Below are 12,366 nucleotides of genomic sequence, written 5' to 3' on the forward strand. Positions count from 1 at the left end.
TCTTCCCGGATCCGAGCTCTTTCTCGGACCTCGGGGAGGAGGTCGAGTTCTTCCCTTTGTGCCTGTGGGTTACCTTTTTCGTTGTAGAAGATGGTTCTAGGTGACCCTTCCTCTATTTCGATAGGAATCATTGCCTCCATCCCATAAGCTAGTCGGAATGGCGATTCTCCCGTTGTAGAGTGTGGAGTTGTCCGATATGCCCATAGCACCTGGGGGAGCTCTTCGGCCCATGCCCCTTTGGCCTCTTGGAGTCTCCGTTTTAACCCGGCCAAGATGACTTTATTTGCAGCCTCTGCTTGTCCATTGGCTTGTGGGTGCTCGACTGAGGTGAATTGCTGTTTGTTTTTAGTTCGGCCACCAAGTTCTGAAAACTTGTGTCCGTGAACTGTGTTCCATTGTCTGTTGTGATGGAGTAGGGGACTCCGAACCTTGTGACGATATTTTGTATAGGAATTTGCGACTTTTCTGAGCCGTAATGGTGGCTAAGGGTTCAGCTTCGATCCACTTTGTGAAGTAGTCGACCCCTACTATGAGGTATTTGACTTGCCCCGGTCCTTGGGGAAACGGGCCGAGTAGGTCAAGTCCCCATTTTGCGAAGGGCCATGGTGCGGTGATGCTGATAAGGTCTTCGGGTGGTGCCTTGTGAAAATTGGCGTGTTTTTGGCAGGGGGGCATATTTCACAAATTCCGTTGCGTCTCTTTGTAAGGTCGGCCAGTAGAATCCGGCTCGGACTACTTTCTTGGATAATGCCCGAGCTCCGAGATGGTTCCCACACATGCCTCCGTGGACTTCTTCGAGGACGCTCTTTGTTTCTGAGGTCGGGACGCACCTAAGGAGGGGGTTTGAGAATCCTCTTCTGTATAATACGTCGTGAATTAGTGTATAATTCTGGGCGTCTTTCGTGAGTCTTTTAGCTTCCTTTCTTTCGGTGGGAGAGTTCCCGATTTCAGGTAGTTGAGTATGGGGGTCATCCATCCTTGCTGTTGGTTGGATATATTTAGCGTTTCTTCCTCTTTTATCACGGAGGGAGATTGTAAGGTTTCCTGGAGGAGACTTCTGTTGTTACCTCCGGCTTGGTGCTGGCGAGTTTTGAGAGGGCGTCTGCTCGGGCGTTTTGTTCCCGGGGTATGTGCTGGATCTGTATTTCCGAAAAGTGGTGTAATTGTGCCTGTGTTTGGTCCAGGTATTTTTCATAGTTGGATCTTTGGCCTGGTAGCTTCCATTTACTTGTGACGTGACGACCTGGGAGTCGCTGAAGATCGTGATTCTCTGGGCTCCGACCTCTTCGGCTAGCTTTAGACCTGCTAGTAGGGCCTCGTATTCGGCTTGGTTGTTCGAAGCCTGGAACTCGAATTTTAGGGATAGTTCTATCCGCGTTCCTTGGTCGCTTTCGAGTATAACCCCGGCTCCGCTTCCTGTTTTGTTTGAGGACCCGTCGACATACAGGTTCCATGAGAGTGGGGTTCCAGGGTCTCAGTGTATTCCGCGATGAAGTCGGCTAAATACTGAGATTTTATGGCAGTCCGGGCTTCATAGTGGAGGTCGAACTCGGACAGTTCTACCGCCCATTGTAGTATTCGTCCTGCCAGGTCCGTTTTTTGCAGGATGTGTCTCATGGGTTGGTTTGTCCGGACTTTGATGGTGTGGGCTTGAAAGTAGGGACGGAGCCTCCGAGCTGTGAACACTAGGGCGTAGGCGAATTTTTCTATCTTCTGATAGTTTAATTCAGCCCCTTGTAGTGCCTTGCTTACAAAGTATATGGGGTGTTGTCCTTGATCATTTTCTCGTATTAACGCTGAAGCGACTGCTCGATTCCAACCGAGAGGTATAGTACGAGTTCTTCTCCTTTTAAAGGTCGGGTTAGGATTGGTGGCTGCCCGAGGAATTCCTTGAATTCTTGGAAGGCTTTTTCGCACTCCGGGGTCCATGAGAAGGGTTTCCCTTTCTTTAGGAGCGAGTAGAGAGGTAGTGATTTTATCGCTGATCCTGCCAAGAATCTTGATAGGGCGGCTAGCCTTCCATTCAGTTGTTGTACTTCTTTGACACACGTCGGGCTCTTCATATTGAGTATTGCTTGGCATTTATCTGGGTTTGCTTCGATGCCCCTTTGAGTCAGCATGAAGCCTAAGAACTTTCCGCTTCTGCGGCGAAGGTGCACTTTGTCGGGTTAAGTCTCATGTTGTGTTTTCTGAGGGTGCCGAAGACACTGGTGAGGTCGGTCAGCAAGTTTCTGTTTTCTTGTGTCTTTACCAGCATGTCGTCGACGTACACCTCCAGCTGTAGTCCGATGTGCTCTGAAATACTTTGTTCATTAGCCTCTGGTATGTTGCCCCTGCGTTCTTCAGCCCGAAGGGCATTACTATGTAGCAGTAGTTTGCCTTTGGGGTTATGAACGAGGTCTTTTCTTGGTCGGGTCCGTACATCGGGATTTGATTGTATCCCGAGTATGCGTCCATGAAGGAGAGATATCTGTAGCCTGAGGCTGCGTCTACTAAGGCGTCGATGTTTGGTAGTGGATATGGGTCTTTGGGACAGGCTTTGTTGAGATCCGTGTAATCGACGCACATCCTCCATTTTCCGTTGGGCTTTTTTACCAGGACCACGTTTGCGAGCCATAGGGGGTATTTTACTTCCCTAATGAACCCTGCATCTAGCAGTGCTTGTACTTGTTCTTCTATTGCTTGCATGCGCTCGGGTCCGAGCTTCCGGCGTCTTTGTTGGACAGGTCTGGATCCCGGGTATACTGATAGCTTATGGCACATTAGGTCAGGGCTTATGCCTGGCATGTCGGAGGCTTTCCAGGCGAATAGGTCGGAATTTTCCCTTAAGAGGGTTATGAGTTCCTCTTTTAGGCCTGCCTCGAGGTTTGCTCCTATGTTTGTTATTTTTCAAGTGTGTTCCCAATCCGGACTTTTTCGGTTTCTCCCTCTGGTTGTGGCCGAAGATCTTCTCGGGCTTGAACTCGTCCGAGTTCTATTGTGTTGATCTCTTTCCCTTTTAGGCTCAGGCTTTCGTTGTAGCACCGCCGCGCTAATTTTTGGTCGCCTTTTAGGGTAGCGATTCCTTTTGCGGTAGGGAACTTCATACAGAGGTGTGGGGTCGAGACTATAGCTACCAGTTTGTTTAGGGTTGGTCGCCCAATGAGGGCATTGTATGCTGAAGTGACGTCGACTATAATGTAGTCAATGCTTAATGTTTTAGATTGTTCGCCTCTTCCAAAGGTAGTGTGTAGCGAGATGTATCCTAAGGGATGGATTGGGGTGTCCCCTAGCCCAAATAGGTCGGTGGGATAGGCCTTTAGCTCTTTTTCTTCTAGTCCAAGCTTGTCGAAGGCCGTTTTGAACAGGATATCTGCTGAGCTTCCCTGGTCAATCAGGGTTTGATGTAAGTTGGCGTTTGCTAGGATAATGGTGATTACCATTGGATCGTCGTGCCCGGGTATTATCCCTTGAGCATCTTCTCGGGTAAATGAGATAGTAGGTAACTCGGACAGGGGGCCTTCTTCTCGGACATGATAGACTTCTTTGAGGTGTCTTTTTCGCGAGGATCTGGATGTTCCTCCGCCTGTAAAACCTCCATTTATCATGTGAACGTGTCTTTCAGGGGTTCGTGGGGTTTGTTCGGCCCGACCTCCGTTGTCTTCCCGCCTTCTCTTCCTGGTCTCTTCTTCTTTCCCTGCTATGTATCTGTCGAGTTTTCCTTCTCTGGCCAGTTTTTCTATAACATTTTTTAGGTCGTAGCAGTCGTTAGTAGAATGACCGTAGAGCTTGTGATATTCACAGTATTCGGACCGATCTCTTCCCGCTCTCTTGTGTTTAGCGGTCGGGGAGGGGGGATCTTTTCGGTGTGGCATACTTCTCTGTAGACGTCTACCAGGGAGATTCGGAGGGGGGTGTAGTTGTGGTACTTCCGTGGCTTGTCCGAGTTAGGTTCTTCTTTCTTCTTCTGTTCCCGATCTCGATCTCGGAGTGGGTAGGTTGATTCCTTCCTAGAAGAGTCTCTTAGCTGGGAGGTTTCCTCCATGTTGATATATTTTTCTGCCCGCTCCTGCACCTCGTATAAGGAGGTCGGGTATCGTTTGGATAGGGATTGGCTAAACGGTCCCTCCTTTAAGCCGTTTGCTAGTCCCATGATGGCTGCTTCAGTGGGTAAGTGTTGTATGTCCAGGCAGGCTTTATTGAATCGCTCCATGTATTCTCGGAGAGTTTCTTGGTTACCTTGTTTGATCCCGAGTAGACTGGGGGCATGTTTTGCCTTGTCCTTTTGAATAGAGAACCTTGTTAGGAATTTTTGGTTAGGTCTTCGAAGCTGGTGATTGATCTTGGTGGCAGGTTGTCGAACACTTCATGGCCGATTTGGTGAGAGTGGTGGGGAAGGCTTTGCACCGAATTGCGTCGGAGGCGTCGACTAGGTAATTCTGCTTCTGAAGTTGCTGAGGTGGTGACTTGGATCGGTGGTGCCGTCGTAGAGATCCATGTCGGGTGGTTTGAAGTTTCGCGGCACCTTCTCCTTCATGATCTCTCGCGTGAAGGGATCATGGTTGCCTTCGGGGGTGGTGCCGTGCTCTGTCCGGTCTTTCAGGTTGGCCTCTATTTTCCGTAGTTTTTCTTCTAATTCTCTGCGCTTGCGAGCCTCCCTTCTCAGATCTTGTTCAGTTTTTCTGCTTTTTTATGTCCTCTTCGAGTTGTTTTAGTCGGTCTTGTTGTGCCCGGACTGTCTCTAGAATCTCCGAGTTCTTCTCTTTTCGGAATTTTGTGGATCTTTGTTTGGGAGTGATGTCTTTGGGCGATTCTGTTTGTTTCCTCCTGGAGTGCGTGGTGATAGAGGACTGTCCGGTCGTTCTCCGGTGTCAATTCGTCCTCTTGTTCAGATGCGGCGTGGTCATTGTTGAGGGGGTCGTCCGCCATGATAGAGGGATGACTTCCAGGGGTTACCTGAAACGTATAGCTCGGTCGTCTGGAGAGGCCCGAGGTGGGGGTCAGGGACCCGAGCTTGATATGTAGAGTGGTTGGTGGTTGTACCTGCAATGACACTCCGATGCTTAAGTTAGCATGGGTCCAAGCAGATATGTGTAGAATGTGGAATGTGTGTCATACCTGGGTGCTCCAGTGTATTATAGTAGTTTGGCCGTGATCTTCCCTGGATAAGATATTCTTATCTTATCTTATCTTTCGGGAGTTTTATCCCTATTTTTGTGGAACCGCCTTTGCTAGGCTTTTTCGGCCTTTAGGTTTTGGGCTGCGTTCCTTTTGATGGGCCTTCCTTGCTTTGTTGTCCGAGGTCCGACCTCTAGGCGTGGGCCTTAGGACGAGGTCGGACCTTTCATAGATTTGCCGAGTTGGAGGAGCCCGGTCAGGGTATGAACACTATGGTTCGGGGGAATTACTTGGATTTTAGTCCGGAAAGTGTAAGGTTGGCATTCAATTTGCCCATGATGCAAGGAGATGAGCATCCTTACACTAGAAGGGTCAACTTTGATCAAAGGTTGGACCAAGTCCTCACAGTCATATGTGAAGAGGGCGCACAATGGAAGAGAGATTCAAGAGGGAAGCCGGTTCAATTAAGAAGGCATGACCTCAAGCCCGTGGCTAGAGGATGGTTGGAGTTTATCCAACGCTCAATCATTCCCACTAGCAACCGGTCCGAAGTTACTCTAGACCGGGCCATCATGATTCATAGCATCATGATTGGAGAAGAAGTGGAAGTTCATGAGGTCATAGCTCAAGAACTCTACAAGGTGGCGGACAAGTCTTCCACCTTGGCAAGGCTAGCCTTTCCTCATCTCATTTGTCACCTCTGTTATTCAGTTGGAGTTGACATAGAAGGAGACACCCCCATTGATGAGGACAAGCCCATCACCAAGAAAAGGATGGAGCAAACAAGAGACCCCTCTCATCATGAGATCCCTGAGATACCTCAAGGGATGCACTTTCCTCCACAAGACTATTGGGAGCAAGTAAACACCTCCCTAGGAGAATTGAGTTCCAACATGGGACAACTAAGGGTGGAGCACCAAGAACATTCCATCCTCCTCCATGAAATTAGAGAAGATCAAAGAATCATGAGAGAGGAGCAACAAAGACAAGGAAGAGACATTGAGGAGCTCAAGCACTCCATAAGACCTTCAAGAGGAAGAACAAGCCGCCATCACTAAGGTGGACCCGTTCTTTAATCTCCTTGTTCTTTATTTTCTTGTTTTTCGAAAATTTATGCTTTATGTTTATCTATGTTTGTGTCTTATGATCATTAGTGTCTTAGTGACTATGCCTTAAAGTTATGAATGTCCTATGAATCCATCACCTTTCTTGAATAAACAATGTTCTTAATTGAAAAAGATAAGAATTGCATGAATTTTGAATTTTATAGCAGTTTAATTATTTTGATGTGGTGGCATTACTTTTGTCTTCTGAATGTATGCTTAAACAGTGCATATATCTTTTGAATTTGTGGTTCATGAATGTTAGCTCTTGAAAGAATGATGAAAAAGGAGACATGTTACTGAGGATCTGAAAAATCATAAAAATGATTCTTGAAGCAAGAAAAAGCAGTGAATACAAGAAAAAAAAAAGAGGAAGCAAGCGAAAAAAAAACCGAAAAAAAAAAAGAAAAGAGAAAAGAAAGAAAAAGAAAGAAATAAAGTTGTGATCCAAGGCAAAAAGAGTGTGCTTAAGAACCCTGGACACCTCTAATTGGGGACTTTAGTAAAGCTGAGTCACAATCTGAAAAGGTTCACCCAATTATGTGTCTGTGGCATGTATGTATCCGGTGGTAATACTGGAAGACAGAGTGCTTTGGGCCACGGCCAAGACTCAATAAGTAGCTGTGTTCAAGAATCATCATACTTAACTAGGAGAATCAATAACACTATCTGGATTCTAAGTTTCTAAAGAAGCCAATCATTCTGAATTCCAAAGGATAGAGTGAGATGCCAAAACTATTCAGAGGCAAAAAGCTAAAAGCCCCGCTCATCTAACTAATACTGATCTTCATAGATGTTTTTGGAGTTCATTGTATATTCTCTTCTTTTTATCTTATTTGATCTTCAGTTGCTTGGGGACAAGCAACAATTTAAGTTTGGTGTTGTGATGAGCGGATAATTTGTACGCTTTTTGGCATTGTTTTTAGTATGTTTTTAGTATGATCTAGTTAGTTTTTAGTATATTTTTATTAGTTTTTAGTCAAAATTCACTTTTCTGGACTTTACTATGAGTTTGTGTGTTTTTCTGTGATTTCAGGTATTTTCTGGCTGAAATTGAGGGATCTGAGCAAAAATCTGATCCAGAGACTCAAAAGGACTGCAGATGCTGTTGGATTCTGACCTCCCTGCACTCGAAGTGGATTTTCTGGAGCTACAGAAGCCCAATTGGCGCGCTCTCAACGGCGTTGGAAAGTAGACATCCTGGGCTTTCCAGCAATATATGATAGTCCATACTTTGCCCAAGATTTGATGGCCCAAACCGGCGTTCAAAGTCACCTCAAGAAATTCCAGCGTTAAACGCCGGAACTGGCACCTAATTAGGAGTTAAACGCCCAAACTGGCATAAAAGCTGGCGTTTAACTCCAAGAGGAGTCTCTACACGAAAAATGCTTCATTGCTCAGCCCAAGCACACACCAAGTGGGCCCGGAAGTGGATTTTTATGTCATTTACTCATCTTTGTACACCTTAGGCTACTAGTTTTCTATAAGTAGGACCTTGTACTATTGTATTTGACATCTTGGTAGCTATCTTTGAGTTTTATGCTATCTTAGATCATTTGGGAGGCTGGCCTCACGGCCATGCCTAGACCTTGTTCTTATGTATTTTCAACGGTGGAGTTTCTACACACCATAGATTAAGGTGTGGAGCTCTGCTGTACCTCGAGTATTAATGCAATTACTATTGTTCTTCTATTCAATTCCGCTTGTTCTTTGTCCAAGATATCACTTGTTCTTCAACTTGATGAATGTGATGATCCGTGACACTCATCATCATTCTCACTCATGAACAAAGTGACTGACAACCACTCTTGTTCTACAAGCATACGAGGCTCTAGTGAATATCTCTTGGATTCTTTAACCGGAATCTTCGTGGTATAGGCGAGAACTGATGGCGGCATTCAAGAGAATCCGGAAGGTCTAACCTTGTCTGTGGTATTCTGAGTAGGATTCAATGATTGAATGACTGTGACGTGCTTCAAACTCCTGAGGGCGGGGCGTTAGTGACAGATGCAAAAGAATTACTGGATTCTATTCCGGCCTGATTGAGAACCGAACAGATGGATAGCCGTGCCGTGACAGGGTGCGTTGAACATTTCCAATGAGAGGATGGGAGGTAGCCACTGACAACGGTGAAACCCTTGCATAAGCTTGCCATGGAAAGGAGTAAGAAGGATTGGATGAAGACAGTAGGAAAGCAGAGAGACGGAAGGGAAGGCATCTTCATACGCTTATCTGAAGCTCTCACCAATGATATACATAAGTATCTCTATCTTTATCTTTATGTTTTATGCGTTTACCACTATACCCATTTGAGTCTGCCTGACTAAGATTTACAAGGTGACCATAGCTTGCTTCATACCAACAATCTCCGTGGATCGACCCTCGCTCACGCAAGGTATTACTTGGACGACCCAGTGCACTTGCTGGTTAGTTGTGCGGGATTGCAAAAGTGTGATTGCAATTTCGTGCACCAAACCTCAATTTGGTAGGATTACATGTCACAATATCCATCCAAACCCCAATCCAATTCACTGTGAGAAAGCTTCTCTAGCATGAATCCTCCATTCCTTTCCCAAGGTTCCGAAGGATTCCAATTATGGATAGTTTCTTTCCCAAGACAACTAACCAATGGAATTAGATTGAGAAGCTTTCTAACAAAATTCAAGAGAAAAGATTGAAGAAGAAGATAAAAACTATTATTGATTCATTGAATTACAATAGAGCTCCCTAACCCAATGAAAGGGGTTTAGTGAGTCATAGCTCTGAATTCAATTACAAAAAGATGAAAACTAGAAAAATTCCAAAAGTTTCCAGTGTCCCCCCTCAAACTTAAATTCTATCCTATTTATACACTTTCTAAATTGAGCTTCTGTTGTGTTTCTTGGGCTTTGAGGCTTTTTCCTGATTTCCTTTTGCTTTGGGTTTATGATCCATAATCTTGATGAGGCTGCTGATCCAATTCTGTAACATTCATTGAGCCAACTTAGTGATAATCAAGTAATGACACATGACTCAACAAATTGAAATTCCAGACTCATCAATTCTTCAGGCCCAATCCCATAAACCATGATATTCAATTGGGTTTCATACCAGAGTACGTTTAAGTTAATGCTTGTGCTCAAATGCTAACTTAAACTGCAATATCTTTGGCCCGGAAACCTTTTCAATTAGTGGCGTTTAAGTTGCAGTTTAAGCTTAAACTGCAACTTAAACGTTGGACACTCCTGGAGGTGATATAAGTCGAACACGTTTAAGCTTCAGTTTAAGGCTAAACTGAAGCTTAAACGTGGAAATGGAAGAAGGCAACCCTGGAGTGTGGAATTGTCGAACACGTTTAAGCTTCAGTTTAAGGTTAAACTGAAGCTTAAACGTGGAAATGAAGAAAGCACCCTGGAGGATGGAATTGTCGAACACGTTTAAGCTTCAGTTTAAGGTTAAACTGAAGCTTAAACGTGGAAATGGAGGAAAGCCATCCTGGAGGGTAAAGGTCGAACACGTTTAAGCTCCAGTTTAAGCTTAAACTGGAGCTTAAACGTGGAAATGGCAACCCTGGAGGAGAATGGTCGAACACGTTTAAGCTCCAGTTTAAGGTTAAACTGGAGCTTAAACGTGGAAATGACTCCCTGGTGCATTTCCCACTTCTGGCGTTTAACTTCCAGTTTAAGGTTAAACTGGAGGTTAAACGCCACTTTCAGCTTTTCCTCAGCTTTCATGATTTTGGCGTTTAAGCTCCAGTTTAAGCTTAAACTGGAACTTAAACTCCACATGTGATATTCAAGCTTCCTTTATTGATTTTGTTGCTTCCTTGCCTAGCCTCTTCTTCCCTGAAATCATCCAAACAATTGCATCAAAGTCTTGCAAAATTTCATGAGAAATCTTTCATTCATAACATTCAAGTAATATAACTAAAAACTCATGAAATTTGCATCAAAATCATACTGTTTGGATGGTTCATTGCTTTGTTATTCATTTAACCATTCTTGGTTACTTTAAGCTCAAGAAAATGCATAAAACAACTAAAACTAACAGAAAAATGCTAGTGAAACTAGCCTAAGATGCCTTGGCATCACAACACCAAACTTAATACTTGCTTGTCCCTAAGCAAGTCCTGAGTTACTTGAGAAGAAAGTATGAAACCGAAAGCAATTATATTGGCTATATTAGTAAGCACTTGAAGTTCATCAGAAGGGTTTTATGCAGAAAGTTGCAGCATCACTTTTTCATTCTTATCAGGTAAGATTATCACTTTTTCAATGCATCCATCAAACACTGCTATGGCCTCTTGTTATTCTTATGTCCTTGGCACTTTTCCCTTCTTTGTTTTTCTTTTTCTTAGAGCTCCTTTGCTCCTTGTTTGCTCAGTGTCATGTGTTGCACAAGCCTTTGGCATTTTCTTTTTCTTATCAGTGCACTACACATATCCACTACAGGCATTTTAGTTCACATTTCTTCTTGAGACATTGGTGCCCAGCACCTCTTTGTGTGACTAAATGTTTTGTATTTAGGTTGCTCTTGATAATGGACTTTTGGTTGATAATCCCGGGTTAGTTAACCCAAGTTACCAAGTGTTGAAACACTCCTCAGAACCTATTCATCCAAGCATATCCTTAATACATAAACACCACAGGCATTTGTCTCAGAAGTTCAAACCATTGGTGCCTAGCTTATTTTCTCAATTTTTTGCTTTTTGGTTGCCCTTTTTCAGTGGCTTTTTCTTCTTCTTTTTCTTTCTTTTCATGGCCAAAGACATTTATTCATCAAGATCCATAGACAGTATTCAAACTTCTACACAAAAATGATAATTCTATACTCAATTTCCAGTGATCTGACTAAACAATCAAGCATGCATACCACCACTTAATTCTACTTGATTTGTCACTAATTGAGCCAAGTTACTTTTGTTCAAACTTTTCTTTTATTTTTGGAAACAGAACAAGCATGGCAAGCATTTGTTTAAGAAGGTGAAGTTATATCCAAACATCTAGGCATTCACTTTATTCAAAGCAGTAAACCAACACTCATACTAAAAACTTCACATTCCAGAAAGATTCAACAATTATAGTTTAAACCAGAACAAGCATGCTTTTGTTTGCCTTTTAAAGAATGGTCAAGGAACAACACCACCTTGTGAAATTTCTTGTTTTCTCTTTGTTGCCAGGAAACAATTTGATTTCTCCTTCTTCTCCTAGTTGTTGCTTCATGTTCTTTCTAAGATCCTTGTTTCCTTTCCTGCAAAGAGTGATGAAGTTGCTTGCTTCTCAAGCACTTGAGTGGTTAGCTCAACTATGTATGGGCAAGTGTCTGAGTCTTAAGTTGGTGTGTGAACACCAAACTTAGTCTCCTACTTACTCCTCTGCTCTTTGAATCCTTGAATTCTCCTTGGAATGAAGTTGCTGCTAAGGATTTTAAGTATTTCTGTGATTGCTTAGAATGGTTGTTCCTTTCATATAATTCAAAGGTTGTTGTGTTCAGTTGATCTGTATGGTGGAACACCAAACTTAGAGTCACACATTCCCCTTTGAATTATTGATCCACGAATTCATTGTTTGGTGTGAAACACCAAACTTAATTCTTTGCAATGCACAGAAACTACTTCACCTTTTTATTGAAACAAATAAAAGAAACAGCAAGGGAGTATTACCTCAGGTTGGGTTGCCTCCCAACAAGCGCTTCTTTAACGTCATTAGCTTGACGGTCAGCTTCCTCAGTTGAGGTGATATTTAACCTTGTCCTTCTCCTCCACATCTCCCAAGTAATGTTTGAGTCTTTGACCATTCACAGTGAAGGTTCGTTGTGACTTTTCTTCCATGATTTCTACTTGTCCATATTGGGAGACCTTGGTGACAAGGAATGGTCTAGACCACCTTGATTTTAGCTTCCCTGGAAATAGCTTCAGCCTAGAATTGTAGAGCAATACTTTTTGTCCCTCTTCAAATTTCCTTGGGGCTATGTTGCTGTCATGCTTCTTCTTTGCTCTTTCTTTGTAAATTTTGGCATTCTCATAAGCTTCAGCTCTGAATTCTTCCAACTCTTGAATTTGCAACATCCTTCTTTCTCCAGCAGCTTTGCGGTCCAAGTTCAAGAGTTTCAAGGCCCAGAATGCCTTGTGCTCCAACTCCAGTGGCAAATGGCAAGCTTTTCCATATACTAGTTGGTAAGGGGACAT

The 12,366-nt window shown here is 43.7% G+C and overlaps 1 protein-coding gene across 1 annotated transcript; it reads right to left on the minus strand.

Moving 5' to 3' along the window:
- Positions 1-12,036: 12,036 nt before the first annotated feature.
- Positions 12,037-12,366, minus strand: LOC130959987 (uncharacterized; the record flags this gene model as incomplete). Its single annotated transcript, XM_057885367.1, has 1 exon — positions 12,037-12,366. A coding segment is annotated over exon 1 (330 nt), but the record flags the coding sequence as incomplete, so codon positions are not given.

The sequence above is a fragment of the Arachis stenosperma genome, unplaced genomic scaffold, assembly GCF_014773155.1.
Source record: "Arachis stenosperma cultivar V10309 unplaced genomic scaffold, arast.V10309.gnm1.PFL2 arast.V10309.gnm1.Scaffold_100029, whole genome shotgun sequence".
NCBI lineage: Eukaryota > Viridiplantae > Streptophyta > Magnoliopsida > Fabales > Fabaceae > Arachis > Arachis stenosperma.